The 20,681-nt window shown below is 38.7% G+C and overlaps 1 protein-coding gene across 1 annotated transcript; it reads left to right on the top strand.

Annotated features, from left to right (window-relative positions):
• Window positions 1-591: 591 nt before the first annotated feature.
• On the top strand, window positions 592-14,831 carry alg11 (ALG11 alpha-1,2-mannosyltransferase). The gene is made up of 5 exons (XM_056764151.1): window positions 592-735; window positions 1,405-1,626; window positions 11,899-12,270; window positions 12,562-13,139; window positions 14,222-14,831. The coding sequence occupies exons 1-5, from the start codon at window positions 635-637 to the stop codon at window positions 14,509-14,511; spliced, it is 1,563 nt and encodes a 520-aa protein (XP_056620129.1). The 5' UTR covers window positions 592-634; the 3' UTR covers window positions 14,512-14,831.
• Window positions 14,832-20,681: the final 5,850 nt, after the last annotated feature.

The raw sequence follows: 20,681 nt of genomic DNA, 5'->3' as shown, positions 1-20,681 counted from the left end.
GAAGCATACGATGCAACAATTGATGTAATATAAAATGTTGTATTTAATGAATTAGTTCACATTTTTCTATAAACAAAGTGACACTGACACAGAAAAAAAGCAATAGTTTCAAAAAGTTTATTTGGCCAGTAACACATTTTTAACGGTTAGTAACGTTAGCTATTGTTGGTGGTGGTGTGGAGCGCAATATCTGATGATTTATACAGGATCAAAGAGTAACGTTTCTTTAAGCCTCCAAGCATGAAAACTTAAAAAGGAAAATTATTGAAAAATACGTAAACTACCTTAATTTATTATGTTTGCTCTTATGTATCCTACGTTAGGCTACAAACGAAACGCCTGAACGTTCAGTAAGACAGCAAAATGCACGGACTAATCATTAATAGAAAGTGTAAATTATTTAATTAACCCTGTGGTTTACGCTTATCTTTGTTCATTAAAACCAAGTACCTTCTCTAAACAGTACATTAGACGTGCTGACAGTACATTAGACGTGCTGCGTGAAGAAACTGAAGTCTGGCATTTTTAGTTTCATAGTTCATACGGATGCTCAGGAGGCTCATGAATATTCATCTTAACTCCGCCCAGTGAAACCGAAGAACTCTTAGCACCGGAAGTAGACGCATTTTCGCACATGCGCAGTACAAATCGTGTCTCAGGAACGGATAGAGTTGTGACAGTGCCTAAGATGTCGGAACAGGAACATATGACCACCTGTCTGTGCGATTTATTTAGGTAAATATCTTAATTTAATTGTACGCCCGCTTTCACAGACAAGCCTTACGGCTCGTCCCAGACTCAAATTAATGGTTAAGCGGTCTAAACTAATAACAGTTTGTACATTGCAGTCATTGTTTTGTCTCAAGATGCACACCATTCATGTTTTTTCGTAGGCATTTTTATAAAAGCAACTTCAACTTTCTAATTAAACGAAGGCAGTCCTGTCTTAAACTAAGTCTTGTCTTTGAAACCGGGCCAAACATTGTGTACATTTTTAAGTTAATGCTAAATGAAGAAACTTCAATGGACAGCCCTTCTGTACTCGCTCATTTTATTCTCTTAGGAGAACGAGTACAACGATTATTTGCCTTTCCCACCAGATGGGAATTAATCTGTAGCTGTGTAGAACATGACTACTGTACAGATATCCACAAGCGAATTGACATCCACAATGTTCAGTATTCAGGTCAAGTCGCATCAGCTTGCCATACCTGTTAGATGAATAGTGCCTTAAACCACAGCGTTCATGGATATTCTACAGTACGTTTCATGATGCTCATTTGTTATATTTGCATCTTGGTAACGTATTGTATGTGCACTAATATTAATAACATGGGTTATGTGTGTAAGTTAATTATTTATGGCAAATGGCAATGGGTTATTGTTTATGTTTCGGTTCCTTAGGCTGCTGTGGTCTCTACTGGTACCATGCATCTATCTGAGTCTTGCATTCACAGCCATCCTCTTTCTCCTTATCACTGGAGTGAGAACCTGGTTTCATATGAAAAGAAAAACCAGGAGAGCTCAGGATAGCCAGCTGACCGTTGCGTTCTTTCACCCATACTGCAATGCTGGAGGAGGAGGAGAGAGAGTACTTTGGTGTGCTTTACGCACGCTTCAAAACAGGTCAGATATTTCACATCGTTTGTGTGACACACAAACAAGAGTTTGCATTCTAGCTGTTATATGGGGAAAAGGGGTTTTCAAAATGTTAATATTGAAAGGCAATGGGACGTCATTCCCATCCACTTCAGTGGGATTCTGTCACACTCCTGGCAATAATATATGTTATCTTCTCCTTCTTCCTCGCGCATTATTCACAATTTGTTGTGTTTTCGTCCGTAAGGTTCACGATTTAATCTGATGCCGCAATAGCTTGCAGGCTAACCAAACTTTTAGAGCTTCTACAGGCAGATCTTTTAATATTATAGGCTTTTTTGTACTTGTTCCCCATTTGATAAAACATGAAAGAAACAGAATAAAAACAAATGTTTGTCATATTGGTTGCTATGTCACTGAGGTGCTACGTTTGTACGTCCAGCTGCATTAGGCTAAATAAATATATTGACATTGTTCTTGTTCTAAAGTCATATGCCGCCACAAGCAAAAACAACATTTAACTGTTCTTTCATCTATTAGTGCACATGACACTTTCAGTTGACTTGTTGTAAACAGTGATCGCATTGAAGGGGGGCTGGGGGGATCTGGGACCCCCAATGTTGGGGCATTTGTATTCCTTTCATAACATATTATTAGGCCTGAGATCTAGGTGCTAGAGATCTAGATTTAGATGAGTGACAGCTTTTTAGTAATTATAAAGGGAGTGCTCGTTGTGCGGTTTCTGTGCTATGTATGATCCATTCAGAATTGTATAAAACTTGTTTTTCATGCTGCTAAGACCAACGGCCACATACACGCTGCCAAGTTTTTGGAATAACATCTGCATATAATGTGGGATTCACGTTTGAAATAGCTATGATTGACATATTGATAGCCACAGTTAGTTCCTGAATAAATCAGACATTTGGACTGAAATGGTTGAATAGTCTGCTGACTGACAGACTCACTCACTCATAACAGTCCCGTGCCGCCACCAACTGGTTGTTACTATGTAAACTGCACTGAAATTGTTGAAAAATTCCCACAACCATAACACAAAGACTGACAGCCGGTCATGTAACAATTTATATTTTGAATATCTAATAAACCTGTTTTCTTGCATTTAAACCAGTCTTTTGGAACAAACATTATTATCACAAAGTGTCAATCATCAAGTTGTTTTTATGAAAAATAGTAAATAATACATGGGTAAATAATGCTAGAATTATTCTGTTGGACATACACTACTGTTCTTACTTACCTCTTGCCGTCTCTCAGGAGTGGAACCGGTCGATTGTTGAAATTTTAAATAAAGGCTAACGCTGCTCAATTTTAAACCAACTTGCTGGGTTGTTACAGAAATGACCCAATGAACGTCAGAAATAACCCAACAAAACATCCCGATATCTCTAACCAAACTATTGGGATAGAAAAATAACCCAATGTTTTTTTAGCATATCGCCCTGATAATAAAATTAGGCCGATAAATTATGAATAATTTCCTGTTGTTGAACCACTTCAGCTAAATGATGGTCACAGTGAAAATCCAGTACAACTGTAATTCATTTGCTGCATTTAGCAAAACATTGTTGATGTAAGTACAGTATGTAGATATTTATGAATGTGTAAATTATAGGAACAACAGCATGCTGTTTGAATCAGACTGGTGTCTTAATGATTTCTGTCTTGAGACCTGTTAGTCTTGTGGCTATTGAGAACACTTCTGTGTGGCTCTGAAAGAGCATCTATAATTTGTTTATTAAATAAAAATGATTCCAGAAAAGTTAAACAAACTTTAACTCGAGGCTTAAAGTTTTCTGGCACTGTTTTTTTTAAATGTAAGATTACATTTAAAAAGCTTATTGATATCAGTTCGAGTTTATACATTTGTTATTATAGTTTTGATTTTAGTTTTCCTTAGTTTTATACATTTTTCGTGTTATGCTAATTCTACTTAGTTTTAGCAATTTTGGTATATGCTTTTCTCATTGTATAATTTATTTGTTTATTTTGTTATGTTGCTATATAAGATTAATTCATTGTTATAGTAGTTTATTTTATTTTTCCTTTATTTTTAAAGGTGCCGTTGTTTGGCTGTTTTCGAAGCTTTGATTATGTTTTTTGGGTGTTTAACAATAATCAAACAATAGTCATGTTTCTAGTCTTAAAAAATGCTTCATATTTCACATATTTCAAGTCTATTGTTCACCACTGTCCTACTTCTCACAAAACTATCAGATTTTTTCAGGTTTCTATAAAGTCTCTCCTTCCGAAACGCTCTGATTTTTAAAGCTGACCTAGTCTGATGTGATTGGTTCCCCTCTTAGAGTGTGTGTGTGAAGATGTCCCACCCATACCATATAAGCAAGCTTCCGCTTATCTGGCTGTTGTGGTTGGTCTGTCCCCCTCTCAGTGAACGTGTATTCCTAAGCTTTGGCTTTAAGCAATAAACGGTAACAATGGCGTCAACTTTGCTTAATCAGTTAAAAACATGCAGATCATTTAAAGTGTAACGGAGGTCTGCTAGTGAGAGAAATAAGTATTTGATCCCCTGCTGATTTTGTAAGTTTGCCTGCTTACAAAGAATATTTGTTATAATTATAATTTTTATGGTGGGTTTATTTTAACTGATAGAGACAAATTTATTTTAGAAAATCAGGGAAAAATTTTATATAAAGGTTATGATTTGCATTTCAGTCAGTGAAATAAGTAATTGATCCCCGAGCAAAACATAACTTTGAACCTGGTGGAGAAACCCTTGTTGGCAAGCACAGAAGTAAAACTTTTCTGATACCAGGTTTCACCAGGTTTGCACATGTCTGGATACATTTTAGTCCACTCCTCTGACAATCTTTAAGGTTTCTCGGCTGTAACTCAGCAAATTGTGGTCCAGATATTCCTGTACGTGTGTGTACCAGAGGTTGCGTTAACCGATAATTCTCTGTCATTGACAGATTTTTACCAGTGACGGAAAAATCGAATGGCCGTCCCGTCATTTTGGCGGATTACAATTAGGGCAATTTGTAAATCCCTGTTTCCCGTCATTAGAGCTTGATATGCTCCCGAAGCGACCTGCGTGTTTTTATCTGTCATTGTTGGTGATTATGTGATGCGATCTGGGAAAACCTGTCGGATGTTGCGCTGGGACGTGGGAAAGACAGTACACCTATGAAAGTAAAACATGAAGAATGAAGGAGTATCAATGCACATCTCCCGCCAGTCCTGTGTAAACTATGGCATGCAAAGTTTTCTTATACCATGTTTTCGTGAGTTGACAGAACTCCCAGTCTGCAGCACCAGGAGTTATCTCTTTCCACTGCTCATGCGAGCCGGACCGCGATCACAAAACATACAATTGATGATCAAAAGTCCTGACACCATGCACATGATAAGCAACGTAAAAGTTGCTTCACTGCTTATTAGTTGTTGTCCGTAATGTTTGTTAGTTTCCTTGTGTAGTGATAATGGCATAGCTCTCGTTCTTTAAGTGTGCCCTGCACCATTTTCCTTACTTTCGTTTTATTCAAATGGTTTTGTACCGTAGTTTTATAGATTTCAACACTAGGAAATATTTTTTTATTAAATTGTTATTATAGTAAGTATCTTACCACTGTAAAGTGACTTTTACTTGTGACACTGGACTGTTGTGCTTTTATTTTCATCACTGAACTTTAAACAAGTTTTTCTCCAAATTCCTTTCCTGAAAATCATAGCGCTTCAGCCGACCTCAGCAATAACTTTTGTTACATACACATTAAAAGATGAAATATATAAATTAATATAAACAACAAAGGCTTTATTGGGCATTCAGTTCTGTTAAAATACAACATGTTCCGAGTCGCAAGTACAGCGTGATGACGTCACTATTACATTTTAATTACCACCTAACGCAACTTTGCACCATAGTGATGGGTAATAAGCCCTGGTCCATTTATCTTGAGAGCTTTTAAGTTTAAATTTCAGTTTAGTGAAGCACTTTAAGCACCAACACTTAGATTTGTGATAAATAACTTTATGTTGACCAGGTCGTTAGTTAATCATTTACAAGTTAATTTTGCCTAAGTGGACATTAAAGCCATAAGTGAACTAAGTAAATGTTAAATGCCTTAAAGGTTCTGTGTGTAAGTTTCAGAGGCCACTATTGGCGATGTAGGAAATTGCAACCTGCAGCTCCGCTACCCCCCTCTCCCTCCCATTAGAGAAGCTACGGTTGCCATCACAGAACAAAAGGGTTCCGTAAATGATAGCGGCCATTATCGGTGGTGTTGATGATTGCAATCTACGTCTCACAGGCGAACAGCAGACTGAAATTACGGACACAGGACAGAGATATCATCGTCTGAGACAACAGAGAGTAACCTTTGCAAGTCAAGTGACAAGGTTTATTTACAAAGAAAAATAAATAAATTAAATTTACTTAATTCATAATTTACTCTAATCATTATAGTGAATTTTATTGTTACTTGTTTAACATCGTGTCAGTGATTTATTCGCTTATTTTGCATAGCATTTTTTGGCACGGTTACTTGGTTCGTAATTTACAGCCTATTGTAACGGGTTGCTAATGCTAAAGGCGTGTAATCTAACCAAGAAATTCTTAGCAGACGTTTTTCTCATCATCACAGAGTCAATCAGAGGACTTAACACAGGTAGGAAGAGGGCGGAGAGGTAGGGGTGTTGGAGATGCAGGCAGGGCGAGGAGAGGCAGAGGAGCTAACGTTACCCGCGAGGACCGCACAAGAGAGGATGTGGAAGCTAAGCAGTATTATAATATAATTTACACCCGATTTATGCAAATTATGATTGTAAACAGAAAGCAGAATGCTGGCAACTTCGGCGTCGCTTAGCAAATTCGTTTCCTGCTTCAGTGTCCTCCATTTTGAAAATAACCACGCCAATGTTTATTCAGGTTTTCTGCCGTTTTTTTGTCTCGACTTGGCCTTGCTGCATCGTATTTTCTATTTTTTGACGACACGGATTGATGCTCTGTCGGCTCGTGTGCAGAGAGTATGTGTGGTCCGCCATTAGCGCAAATTTCACTTCTTACTGCAACAAAGAACCGTATCTATTTCTAATAAAAACAAAAGTAAATTTTGTTATTGTTCTTCCTCTTCTTCTGCTAATCGTTCTAGTACCGTTCTAAGTCTCTTGCATTTTTCCTTTTACGAAACGCGCTCAGTTTGTCCGTGTAGTGCTACTATAGAAACATGGCTGTGCAATTTGATAAATTACATGTAAGGGTGTGCCCGTGGTGTATATACATAAAATGGCTCATTGTAAGGTAATATAAACATTTCGGTTCATTTTGTAAGGTATTTCTTCACCAGTCACAACATAGTTTTGTATTATATATTACATTTTAGTAAATAAATCCTGAAAAATGCTACACACTGTAGCTTTAAATGCGATGCGGTCGAAAATTTGGGTGCATCAAACACTGCAACCAGTGCAAAAAGTTAGTCTAGAGCACTGCTTTGTCGCGTTAAAGTCACATCCACAACCCATCTTCAGTGATCTAGTTAAGGGGAGGAGCTTCTCGTCCAAGATTTTAGGGTACACTGGCCCGTCCCTCAGCCACTCAATGTGGTGAAGTCATCCTGTACCCATGGCAGAGATAAAAAGCACTAAAGCATAATGTTTCCAACACTGTGCTTATCTATAGGGATGGTGTTCTTGGGATCGTAGTCAACATTTTCTCCCTCCAAACACAGGAGTCAATTTTGGTCTCACAGCAGTGCCCGCACTTTCGCCAAAGCCTTTTCTGAATCATTTTGATGTTTATTTTCTAACTTCAGACGAGCCAGGCTGGCCTTCTTGGGCAGATGTACCTTGTGGGTGCTTCAGGATTCAATCTAACTAACTGTGGTCTCAACTGTCTCATGATCACCTTCACTCCATTGGAGAAATCTTACAGGGAACTTCAGAACAAGGGCAATTGATAGTTATTTTGTATTCCTCCTATTTCCAAATAATCGCACCGACTTTTGTCTCCTTTTCACCAAGCTTCTGTCTGTAAGCCTATTCAAGGTTTGTGCAGGTCTACAATCTTGTCCCTGACATCATTTAAAACCTATTTGGTCTGGACCAATGGTGATGGAGAGATTGAATTGAAGATACAGATTCTGTTGCCAGCCATCTTTTATATACTTAACAAGCTGATTTAGGAGTACTGTCTTGAAGTGACAGGACTAATCTGTGGGTCATATAGACACATAACCAATCTCTGGAGCTAGAATTTTTGCTAGTTGGTAGGGGACCAAATACTTATTTCACTGACTGAAATGCAAATCAATTTATAACCTTTATATAACATATTTCCCCTAATTATAGATAGAGATGGCAGGGATTTTACCTAGACAGTTTGAGCTTGAGTCTGACAAAGAAACATCCGAAGACAATAGTAGATAAACGATAATAGATTGAACAGTTAAATTAACGGAGTTCATATCTAGATAGACAAAATGTAATACCCCAGAAATTACTGTACATGTTAACGTTAGCATTATATGCATTAGCTAAACACAGACATAAGGTACACAAATATTTCTTGAAGTTAAGACAAAAATAAATAGTCACACTTACAGGTTGTGATTCGGTGGAGCTAACGGGTCCAAATAAAGTTGGTATTGCCCCCTCTTTCAAGGATAGTCGTTTAACATATCATGCAGTGAACGCGGCAAGATTATTGAATCAATCTTCTGGATTTCGACCATGTCACAGTACAGAGACTGCTTTGATCAGAGTTACAAATGATCTGCTTTTAGCGTCTGACCGTGGCTGTATTTCATTATTGGTGCTGCTAGACCTCAGTGCTGCATTTGACATCATTGACCACAGCATACTTCTACATAGACTCGAAAATTACGTCGGCATAAACGGAATAGCATTGAAATGGTTTAAGTCTTATTTATCCGACCGTTTTCAATTTGTAGCAATAAACAATGAGGTGTCCCGCAAATCACAAGTCCAGTACGGTGTACCACAGGGCTCAGTCTTGGGGCCTCTGCTCTTCGCATTATACATGCTACCTCTAGGAGATATAATAAAGCGACACGGAATTAGCTTTCACTGTTATGCTGATGATACTCAACTTTATATTTCCTCGAAGCCTCATGAAACCCAGCGAATAAAGGATTGCATAGTTGACTTAAAAATGTGGATGAGTAACAATTTTTTACTACTAAACTCGGACAAAACAGAAGTGTTACTCACTGGACCGAAAACTGCCATGCGTAACAACCAAGAATACTGCTTAACGATTGACGGATGCCCCATAAAATCCTCGTCATCAGCTAAGAATCTTGCCGTTGTATTCGACAGTACTCTGTCATTTGAAAGCCATGTCGCCAACACCTGTAAAATTGCATTTTTCCATTTTAAGAATATATCCAAATTACGTCATATGCTGTCACTGTCAGATGCAGAGAAATTAATTCATGCATTCATGACATCAAGACTAGATTACTGTAATGCACTTCTAGGTGGTTGCCCTCAGGGCCTATTACAAAAACTGCAACTGGTTCAAAACGCGGCAGCTTGAGTTCTTACATGTACAAAAAAATATGAGCGTATACCCCCGGTTCTGTCAACCTTGCACTGGTTACCTATAAAGCATCGCATTAACTTTAAGATCTTGCTTATTACCTATAAAGCCCTACATGGTCTAGCGCCGCAGTATTTGAATGAACTTCTATTGTATTACAGACCTCCACGTACATTACGCTCTCAGGCATCCTGTCAGTTGGTAATACCTAGAATTTCAAAATCAAGTGCAGGTGGTAGCTTTCTTATCTAGCGCCTAAACTTTGGAATATTCTTCCCTGCACGGTCCGGGAAACAGACACACTCTGTCAGTTTAAATCTAGACTAAAGACTCATCTTTTTAATCTTGCATACACTACACTTCCATAATATTAATCCTCAGAGGATTTAGGCTGCATTATTTAGATCAACCGGAACCAGGAACACATCCAACAACAAATGATGTACTTGTTGCATCAAAGAGTGCAGAACAGTACTCTACTCTCAGCCAGTCCTGTCTCTTTGTTCCAAGGTTACCGCAGGATGCAGTTCATGCCCAGACCTGATGGCAGAGCTGAGAATGGGAAGGGGTGACCTGACAAGAGCTAAGAGGATAGAGCTGGATAAAGGACGCGACAACTTTGTTTTTCCTACAACATTTCAAATGCTATTAGATTGTTAATGATTATCTTAAATCCTTAATTTTTATATTTTTATTAAGCCTTGTTGTGCAAGCACTGTTGAGCTTGTGCAGAGGCAGCAGCTTTTGCCAGAGGGGAACTGGAATCCCCTGGTTGGGCCTGGGTTCCCCTGAGGGTTTTTTTCTCGATGGGAGTTTTGGGTTCCTCAACACCGTTTTGCATATTGTTTTGCACTATCTGCCTGGCCGGGGGGGCTGCTTTAGAATTCATACTTGTATTCAATGTGTCTCATGTACAGCTGCTTTGTAACAATGAAAATTGTAAAAAGCGCTATATAAATAAAGTTGAGTTGAGTTGAGTTGAAATGATGCGCACACAGAAAAACCCTGGGGTTATACTCCTTTGGTGTCATTTGAAAAATTAAATTTAAACCATTGTTTCCTCAGAAGTTCTTCCTTTGGTAGTTTTAATAAGACAGACTTAGTTTTATAACGTAGAACACAGGTTCTAGACATGATGCACACGCATCACGAATGAGCGACAGTGTTTGGGGGAGGAGAATTCAGTTTTCATGGCAGTGCCAGCAAAATGTAGGCGGGGACCATTTCTAGTAACGTAGATGCCCGGCCGTTATAGACTCGGACTAGATCACGCCTCGTTTGTGTGATTCGGAGTCGACTCCCTTTTTTACAACCAATAACTTTAATTATTCACCTTCGGACTTACATCTTGACAGACTTCTTACTTTCAAACACGGCAACATAACAAACTTCATGAAATGTTATTTTCATGATCTAATGTTACTTATTCTTTAATCAGGAATGGAGGGGAATGTGTTGAGCTGCTTTTGACGAAAACTTTCAGGGTCACTTTTAAGGCTTTAATCCATGAAAAAGATATGACTACAGCTAACAGCAGCATCATGGAAGTAAGAAACGTAGATGCAACTTTGTAGGATCTGTGAGGTATGACAGTGTAGCAGTGGTGTCCTATTTTTGGGGGGGTTTTAGCCCTTCCCCTTGCCACTCTGTTTCAAGGGGCTAGGGGTAGGTGAAGGGGTATAAAACAGAATTGGGATTGGACCTTAGACTCTTTAAATAAGAATTTTGAACTTTTTCCTGTCAATCCTTGTGAATTTTGGCCATTGACAATGCAGTGTCATCAAATTATTGAGCATGATCAACTGTTGCTGCACTGCTGCTTTAGCTTTCACGGTTCGTATAGAAGAAAGTGTATCACGGATCGTTCGGTTCGAATATCATTACACCTCTGTTTTGTAGTTGTACCTTTTTTTACATGTGCGATGTACAGACAAAGATGATTTCTTTACATTCTGAAACCAGCTTCTTATTCATGGATTCAAAGTTTCTAACCTCCACATTTTTCATAAAAATATTTTTCGTACACGTGCATACATGTAACGTTAGCCTAATCTATGTGGTTCAAGGCTCGATAACCATAGAGTTCAGAAAAGTTACTTGCATTCTAACGTAGCATTGTGGGGTTAGGGGTTAGGCCCTTTAGTCAAAAGGGAAAGTGATAGAGTCTATGGTAAAGCAAGAGTTAATAGGGATTTTAAGAGTGGCTCTGATATCAGAAAGTATTAAATACTGATGGATTGATGATTTTTTAATGAACATTTACTTTTTATTTAAAAGCTGATATTACCTATTTAGATAACAAGTTTTAGATAAATACTTTGAAGCATTTACTTCTTACTGTCATTTTGATGTGCAATGACAGATTCACTCTGATGTGGTGATCAGACATTAGATTAATCTGTACACAGTAGCAGTGCAGATATACACCTAACATTAAGAATATATCTGCAAGTTTATTTCCCCCAAAAAAACGGGAGTAGAGAGGCCCAAGTTCAGGAAAACAGCTTTCAGCCCTTTAATCCCAAATTTTTCCCAAACTGTAAAATATCTAAATGATGGGTCATTATTTACCCCTTGGAATAATCAATAATTAGTATGTTATAATTAAAAAACTGATGGGATAAAGTGGGTTGAAAAAGCAACAATCAAAGTTGTACTGAAACAATTAAATCATTATGGCTGGGATACACCACGAGCTTGTTATATAATGGAAAAATGTTAATGATTTTTTACCTTTCTTTGTTTTATACATACAGGTACCAGAATGTTTCCTTTGTGGTCTACACAGGAGATCAGGGTGTAACAACAGAACAAATCTTAGAAGGAGCAAGACGACACTTCAATATCAGACTCCCCCGAGCTGTTAAATTTGTGTTCCTGAAACACCGTCAACTAGTTGATGCGAAACTTTACCCATACTTTACTCTTCTAGGGCAGAGCCTAGGGTCAATGTTCTTGGGATGGGAAGCCTTGACTAAGTTTGTCCCAGACCTCTTCATTGACTCAATGGGCTATGCCTTTACCTTACCTGTGTTCCGATACCTTGCTGGTTGTCATGTGGTAAGCTACGTGCATTACCCCACCATCAGCACTGATATGCTGTCTATAATTCGTGAAAGAAACCCAAGGTTAGTAAACAAAAATATATATATATATATTGATTCAAAGACTAAAATTGGGAGTACAAACAGGGCATTATCATTTTTTTCCACCTGTTCAATCTGCATGGGTGTTCTCAGTCTTTTAGAAAAGGGAGTCGTCCTCTACAGTAGACTTGCATTTTAGGTCTTTCTCCATTCTTGGCATTAATTCATTTATGTCTCAATCACATGTTTTGCACACTTGCATTTGATAGACAGCACGTCATATGATGTATTATAGACAATTACATATGTGCTTTCTTTAACTTTTATCCACAGCTTCAATAATGCAGAATACATCTCCAGTAATCCTGTTCTGAGCATCATCAAATTGATTTACTATTGTGTCTTCGCAATATTCTATGGCTTGTCTGGCTCCTGTAGTGATGTGATCATGGTAAATTCCACTTGGACATTAGATCACATTCTGGCTCTGTGGCATGCTCCTCACCGCACCAGTGTGGTCTACCCACCATGTGATGTCCAAGCCTTTCTTAAAGTCCCTCTAACAGAAGACAATGAGGTGAAAAAGGACAAAAAGTGTCACTCTATAGTCTCAGTGGGTCAGTTCAGGCCTGAGAAGAACCATCGGCTGCAAATCAGGGCTTTCAAAAAACTATTGGACAGGATGCAGACAGAATCTGCTGATCAAGAGGCTGTGAAACTGGTTTTGATTGGTGGATGTCGCCATGAGGATGATGAAAACAGGGTTTTGATGCTGAGAGGATTGTGTCAGGAGCTAGGTGTGGCGAACAGGGTGGAGTTCAAGCTTAATATTTCTTTTGAGGAACTGAAGAAAGAAATAACAGATGCCACCATCGGATTGCACACAATGTGGAATGAACATTTTGGTATTGGTAAGAATATTAATGCTTTAAAAATAACCAAAAACAACATTTAAGCTGTAAAAACAAAAGAGATTTGGTCAAATGTTTTTTGGAACCAGTATATACAATTTTCAGCTGATTTAACATCACTTTAATCATGTCAATTTATTTTATTAAGAATGAATTGACAGGTTGCCATCATCCAATGATCCAATCAATTCTCAGAGTCCTATCATTCATTGCTGGTAGTTGGCGAATAAGAAATTAGACTATTTTGCTAAAGTAATAGTGGCTCCATGATTTTTTCATATTAAAGCGATTCTTCAGCCAAGAAAAAATGTTCCCATGTTTTACTCACCCTGAAGGCATTCAAACTGAATATGACTTTCTTCTTGAAGAATAATGTAGACGGAGTATCACGTATCCTTTTTCTTCCAAGCAGTAGAATGGCAGTGAATGAGGGCAACTTTTTGAAGCTCCAAAAAGTGCATCCATCTATCGAAGAACAGCTCGATACGGCTCTGTGGTCTTAACAAAGGTCTTATGAAGCGAATCGATGCCTTTGTTTAAGAGAAATATCCATATTGACAACGCTATTAACGATAGTGTCTAACTTACGGTATCCTTCATCTGCATGTGAACTAGAGGCTTGTTTTTCCGTCAAATAATGCAGGCATTTTTCATTTTGTTCTAATAGGATACCGTCTCCTCTGTGCGAGTGCTGTCATCACCGTCATTTGCCAGAAAAACAAGCCTCTGGTTCACGCGTAGCAGAGTGATAGCAGAAGTTGGACATTATTGTTTATAGCATTTGTCAATATGGATATTTCTCTTAAACAAACGCATCCATTCGCTTCAAAAGACCAATAAATTATTTGATAGATGGATGACCTTTTTACATAGTATTATAACTCCGACTGCATTATTCTTCAAGAAGAAAGTCGTATTCAGTAAGGATCCCTTGAGGGTGAGTAAAACATGGGGGAATGTTGTTTCTTGGCTGAAATATCCCTTTACTTAAATTTTTTTTACAGTTGTGCACATCTATACATTTAAGTAACCCCCTAATAAACAGACATTGAGAACACTCAACTTTTTCCTCATTTTGGCAGGTGTGGTGGAGTGCATGGCTGCAGGAACAATCATTCTTGCTCACAAATCTGGTGGTCCAAAGTCAGACATTGTAGTACCCTATGATGATGGTCCAACAGGCTTTCTGGCAGATGATGAAGACAGTTATGCAGACACCATGGAAAAAATCCTTTCTCTGACTCCAGCTGCTCGTATGGAGATTCGACGGCGGGCACGTTCGTCTGTCACCCGCTTCTCAGATCAAGAGTTTGAAAACTCCTTTCTTGCTGCCATGGAAGATCTAATGGCCACACTAGGGCAGTTAGAGTAACTGACTGTGTTTTGTCTTTTCTTACTCAATATAGTAAGTTAAACAAATATGCTTCAGTGCAGTCCAGTCTGTGCTGGCCCAATTTCTACTAAATTTTTGACTCTGGAGAAATGGTGGTTTTCAAATGGTTTTCAAGTAGCTGGCTGCTGCCCTCATCTCTTTATGAGGATAGGCATTCAATCTACAGTTAGGGTTGGGCTCTTTCTATGTATTTCCTGCTTGTAGCTCTCCCGCCTTTTTGGAGTTGGGCACATACATACTTTTCCTTGATGCTTTGACACAAGTGACATTCAATAAAAAGCAACTGCGGGTTAACTGTATGCAGTTATTTTTTTTCTATAAGCAAAAACATGCTATTTTAATTCCTTGTATGTTAAAAAGAAAGTCCTTAACTAAACCTTTACAAGTTTAAGAGGCTTCCACAACAAACTACAGTTTATTAAAAAAATTTGAGTGTTACCTTCAAACATTTTAATATTATATAGGCTTTTATAATGTCAAGACTTCTTAATACCTGGGACTTTTTGTCTGTCTTGAGCTTTTACACAATGCTGTAAATAGGTCAGTGTTTCCCTAGTGCTAGCCTCACTGCAGAGGCTCCCTGTTAATTTCGAGGTGAAGTATAAGGTTTTACAGTTTTTTTAAGGTTTTGCATTGTTCACAATCCAAATACATTTGGAAAGTAGGTGAAAGAATGTAAACTTCTTATTGCCCCTGTCTAAACAATATTTTACGGTTGAAGAGTCTAGTCGACTGAACACACAGAGTTTCAGATCTGGAGACAAAGTTTGACACAGACACAAGTGCTTGTTCAATCAGAGTCCAAAGTTTATTGTTAAGGACTAATACTTATAAGCTTGCATCAGGAGGCGTCATATAAAACCACCAAAACAGTGGAAAATCACCAGACTTTCTGTTTAGTCTTTCCTCCTGAAAGATCAGATATGATTACATATTTAATATTACAATAACAAAACAATTGTCCATAGGCATCATTAGGAACCTTGATATGGAGAACAACAGATACTTATATCAACATAAGACAGCATAAGATATGATACAACTTTCACCGAGGTTAAACAACAAGAAAGTAAGGCTCATCTTATGTCAATAGAAGCTAATAATAATAGGAATGAATACGAATGAATACATATGATATATGAACTTTGTATTAAACACAGATGCAATATTTGTAGAGGACAGGACGAAATCCAGATTCTCACAATGGCCACTTTCAGACCAACGTGTCAGTCCTGTGTCCCTTTAAAGAACAAGGTGTTAATACAAAATCTTTAATAAAAGGATAGTTGCATTCGCTTATTTTTGTGTGGTTTTCCTTCTTGAATATTCAGAGTCATTTGTACTATTAGAGACATTTGTTTTGGCATCGCATTTACCATCATCATTTAAAATCATGTCAGTTGTAAGATGTTAATTTCTCTCTAATTTTACTTCTTAATTTAGGATTATACCAGTGATTATTATACTTATTAGGATTAGAATAATCTTTGTTCCACGCAGTCCATCTGGCTCCCTGAACGGGTGCCATGGCCTGTTAGGTTCTATCATTTGAGAATATCTGAGCCAAACACAATAAGGGCTTCTGTAAGTGTGCACGCAGTATAGGAATTGATATCTAAGAATTCCATGGGAAATTTGCTTATGATAACAATTTTTTCCATTTTAAAATAGAATTTGGCCCTCAATGCACCTCAGGGGAAGCTACAGAGTCAGCACTGTTGGCTCAATGGGCCTCCTATCTTCTTGCTTTGGGTGGCCCCCACCTCACGAAACGTAGTTTTTTCCTCAGCTTAGTCAGTGCTTTCTCCACCCTGAGGTGTAGTAAGGTGAATCCCCTGTTGAGATTCTATGTTAAATTGGAGCTTGCCTGCTCTCCTGAAGAACACGACTTCAGTCTGGAAGCGTGTATCCACTGTGGCTGGTAGTCCGTCAGAACTCCAGTCCGTGTTACGGCAATCACAGTCGCTGGTCCGTGGTACTTTGGTTCTCCAACCTTTGTTGGCTTCAGATTCCTCACAAAGACTTTTTGTCCTGGAACAAAGTTATGAGTAGGCTGCTCTGAGGGAAGAGCAAGGCACAAAGAAACATCAGCACATATAGAATTTAACTTTTCGACTAGGAAAGTCACGTAGTCCTCCTGGATCACCTCCAGATCACCTAAACAAGAAATACCAGACCGGCTTTTGACCCACAGGGTCGGGAAAGGTCTACCCATTAATACCTCGAACGGTGACAATTTTGTCGTGGAAGATGGAGTCATTCTTATTTCTGCCAAGACTGCAGGCTATAAATCAACCCACTTTCTTCCTGTTTCGAGTACAGCTTTTGTTAGTCGTGTTTTCAGTGTTCGATTCACGACTGCACTTTACGGATGGTACGGGATATTAAAATGCCAATCAATAGACAACGTTTTGATAAGAGCTGTGTTACTTTTGATGTGAACCCCGTCGCTTCAGGCGACTTTGAGAATCGATCGATAATTACAAAACGATATTTTAGATTTCCTATCGGCGGCATGTGCGTAAAATCAATTTGTAGATGTTGAAAAGGAGCTTCCGGATGTGTCAATGCATCGTGCTTAGCTGATTTGTGCGCATTTACCTGAGCACATGTTAAGCATGCATCCAAAACAAGCTTTGCTGTTTTATGAACATCGGCTATACAATACAATTGATTAATTGCTTGAACAACTTTTCCTGGTGTGAGATAAACCATGGTAATGTCTAATTAGGATAATTAACCCAAGTTTCGGTAGTGCTATTCTACCCTGTTCATCTCTCATCCCCCCCGAAGCGTGACCCTTGACCTTTACTATGGCCACTTCGAGCGGAAGCTGAACTGCTTCAGTTAACTGTCCTATCAGATTTGCATGTGCTATTGGCTTTCCATCAGCAGTTTTAAAACTTCTCGCTTCCCACATTCTGGCATAATGGTGAAGAACTAAATTGTTACTCTACTTCTTGTCATTAGCTCACAGGCCCGTATTAATGCTATCAACTCTGCAGCTTGAGCCGAATTGTAATCTAGAGCAAAAGCTTATTTTGAGTCACAAAATAAGCATAGCATAGCCACAGAGGTAGACACCGTCAGAGGGCTTTGAACAAGACCCATCAACATAAATGTGTTCTCCCCCCTCTAGGTGCGTATCCAACAGATCGAACCTAGAAGAGTAAGAGGTGGTCAGTTCAAAGATGCAATCATGTTCAACATTAAAATCTGCCATGTCTACCATACCCAAAATACCCAGCAAAGCAGGATTAATGTTTGCTGTAGTTTGAATGCTAAGTTTTTTCATTGCCAGCAGAGTAGCCTCGAAACCTGAGCGTCGTTGCGCTGTCATGTGTTGTGTTTGCATGTTGTGTAAAATTACACCTACCTGATGGGATGCATATAATATTAAAGGGTGTGACAGCACAGTTTTCTCAGCCATCTGTACAATCAGAGCAGCTGCAGCCACAGCACGAAGACTGGCATACCTGTGACTATGTTATCTAACTTCTTAGACAGATATGACACTGGCCTATATGTTGAGCCATGAAGTTACAATAGGACCCCTAGAGCTGCACCCACTGTCTCCCTAACATGCAAGTGAAAAGGTTTTGTGTAGTCCGGCAGGCCCAATGCTGGTGCTGTTGTGATGGCTGTTTTCAAAGCATTGAAATGTTCATCAGCTTCCGCAGTCCACTCCAATGCTGTGTTTGGCGGAGATTTGTGATCTATCAGACCCCTCAGGTGCCTATCGTGCTCTTTCGAGGCTTTAAAACCTGTTTCAGCGAGTACATTGCAAACTATCACAGATGCTTTTACACAGTCCTCCTCCGTCTCCCCCGACACGAGGATGTCATCTGCAAACTCAAGAACACAAACTGATGAAGGCAGATCAGTAATTTTGGCCAAAGTTCTGTGCACTGCTGCAGAAAAGACAGCGGGTGAGTCTATATAGCCCTGAGCAAGGCGTTTCCACGAATATTGCTTCCCCTTAAACATAAATGCTAACAAAGGCTGAGTATCTGGGTGTACAGGTACAGAGAAAAAGGCTGCACACAAATCAATTACTGTGAAATACTTGTGCGAATGTGGCACTGAATTCATAACAGTCAAAACATCAGGCACAATTGGTGCCAGTGGTTTGATTAACTGATTAACTGCTCTTAAATCTTGAGTTAATCTCCAAGTTTTCCCATTAGCTTTCATAACAGGATTAATTGGTGTGTTTGTTCGAGGACACCCTGCTTGACAAAATTTTCAATCAAATGTTGAATACCTTGTTCCTTATCTTTATACAAAGGGTATTGTTTAATGTAGACAGGTTTGTTTGTTTTAAGTTTAGCCCTATAAGGCACCATGTCAATGAAACCAGTGTCATCCCTGAACTGAGACCATAACAAAGGGTTAATCATGGTGTCCCCCCTGTTGGCATGTTGCCACCGGAGGCATATGAAGCACCCGTGTTCTCATGTCTGCTCTGTGGTGTGTGTGTGCGAAACTTGTGCAACTGTCTGCACTCTCGGTTGTAATGGCCCCTCCTTCGCAATGAAAGCAGATTATTTCTGACTTCTTCCTTTGGCTAGGATGCGGCAATTGCGGATTTACAGACGTTTGTTCAATGTTCCTTTTTTCTAGATAGCCTATAAACATGGCGTTCTCTAAAGTCATATCATGCAAGTTTGAAGTCGTTATTCTGATCAATTGCGCTTGTTTATGGTTCATGTTATTTAACAGAGTGCTAAAAAAACAGAGGCTTTATGTCATTATTTAATGGCAATGTAGAATCTTCAATCCATGCTTTCTTAAAACGCACAAAGAATTGAGCAGCTGAGTCTCTCTTGCTGCCTGTTTCAAAAGATAAGAAATTTATCAAGAAACACTCTTATCTGTCAAAAAAAATATTTCAACATCTGTAAAAGTTTCCAGAACAACGCATGTGGGTTTGCTGTTTGTGATTTTATCATTTTCAATTGATAATTGTGGGAAAGGCAAACTTTTCTTAACGGTCTATCATTTAGCGTGTTTCCAGCGCGTACCCAAACCATTAAATTTTCACGTTTTTTTGTTACATTAGGTTTATCAATTATCTTTTCCGGTTTTATCTCTTTTGGTTTTATCACCAGTGTTGGTGCAGAGGGAGAAGTCTGTTTTTGGCAAGGGGCAGTTTTGATTTGCATACGCAACAATTTTTGTTTTTTCCGGACCCTGGTCCCAAAACCTTTTTCATGTCTTTTCATACTGCATAGCTTTATTCATGTATGGATAATCCCATATTGGGTCTCCCCAGCATGCCCTTTGCCAATAACATACACTCATCAGAAAAGGACCCTTCCCTCGGATAGGGAATATCAAATTTCGTTTTTATTCCCTCCGACCATCCTTCACGATTGCTAACAAATGGATTTGTATAAAATCCCTGATTATTTCTGTACATACAGGCGACTGGCGTTTCGCCCGGCAGTGGCCTCGAAACAGAATTTCCCATCTTACACTTCAAACCCGGCGGTGATAAAACAGTACAGTACAGACAAAACAAAGAACCCTCGTGTTCAATCGACCAAACGTTTCAACAGTGCTGCATTTTTATATTGTGATCAGAGGTGGATATTAAATTCACCATCCTTTTCTGACACCAATATTTCAATACATGCAGTAACAGTTATATCAATAATATTTTCAATTTTAACTGTAAGAATGTTATCTTTTAGAATAAACATTAAACAGATTTTTTTTGTGAGTAACAAAGCCTCCTCAAAGCTAACACTTCGATCCCAAATTACAGTGTGATCAAGACTGCATATACCATTCACATTCGTGCGTTAATAATTATTTTATTAATTACTGTCGCCAGCCTTGCTATCACAACAATGGGAAGTCGAATCCCACTAACATGAATTGAAACCTATTCATATTCGTTGATAATTATTTTATTAATTACTGTCGCCAGCCTGACTGGTACAACAATGGGAGAATCAACTCCCACTAACATGAATTTAAACACACAAGAATCCTACAGGGTAAGCGTTAGATTTCTGTAAGTCATAAAGAACTGTATAGAAAAACACTTACCCCTTTTAATGTAGGTCTGTGACTGATCGTCAGTGCGCCCCACAGGTCTCTGTTCTCTTTGGTTCAATGAGAGAAGAGTCTCCCCTCAGACG

This window comes from Triplophysa dalaica, chromosome 2 (genome assembly GCF_015846415.1).
Source record: "Triplophysa dalaica isolate WHDGS20190420 chromosome 2, ASM1584641v1, whole genome shotgun sequence".
NCBI classification, from domain to species: domain Eukaryota; kingdom Metazoa; phylum Chordata; class Actinopteri; order Cypriniformes; family Nemacheilidae; genus Triplophysa; species Triplophysa dalaica.
Note: the sequence above shows the minus strand (reverse complement) of the source record. Positions and strands in the feature narration are given on the sequence as shown.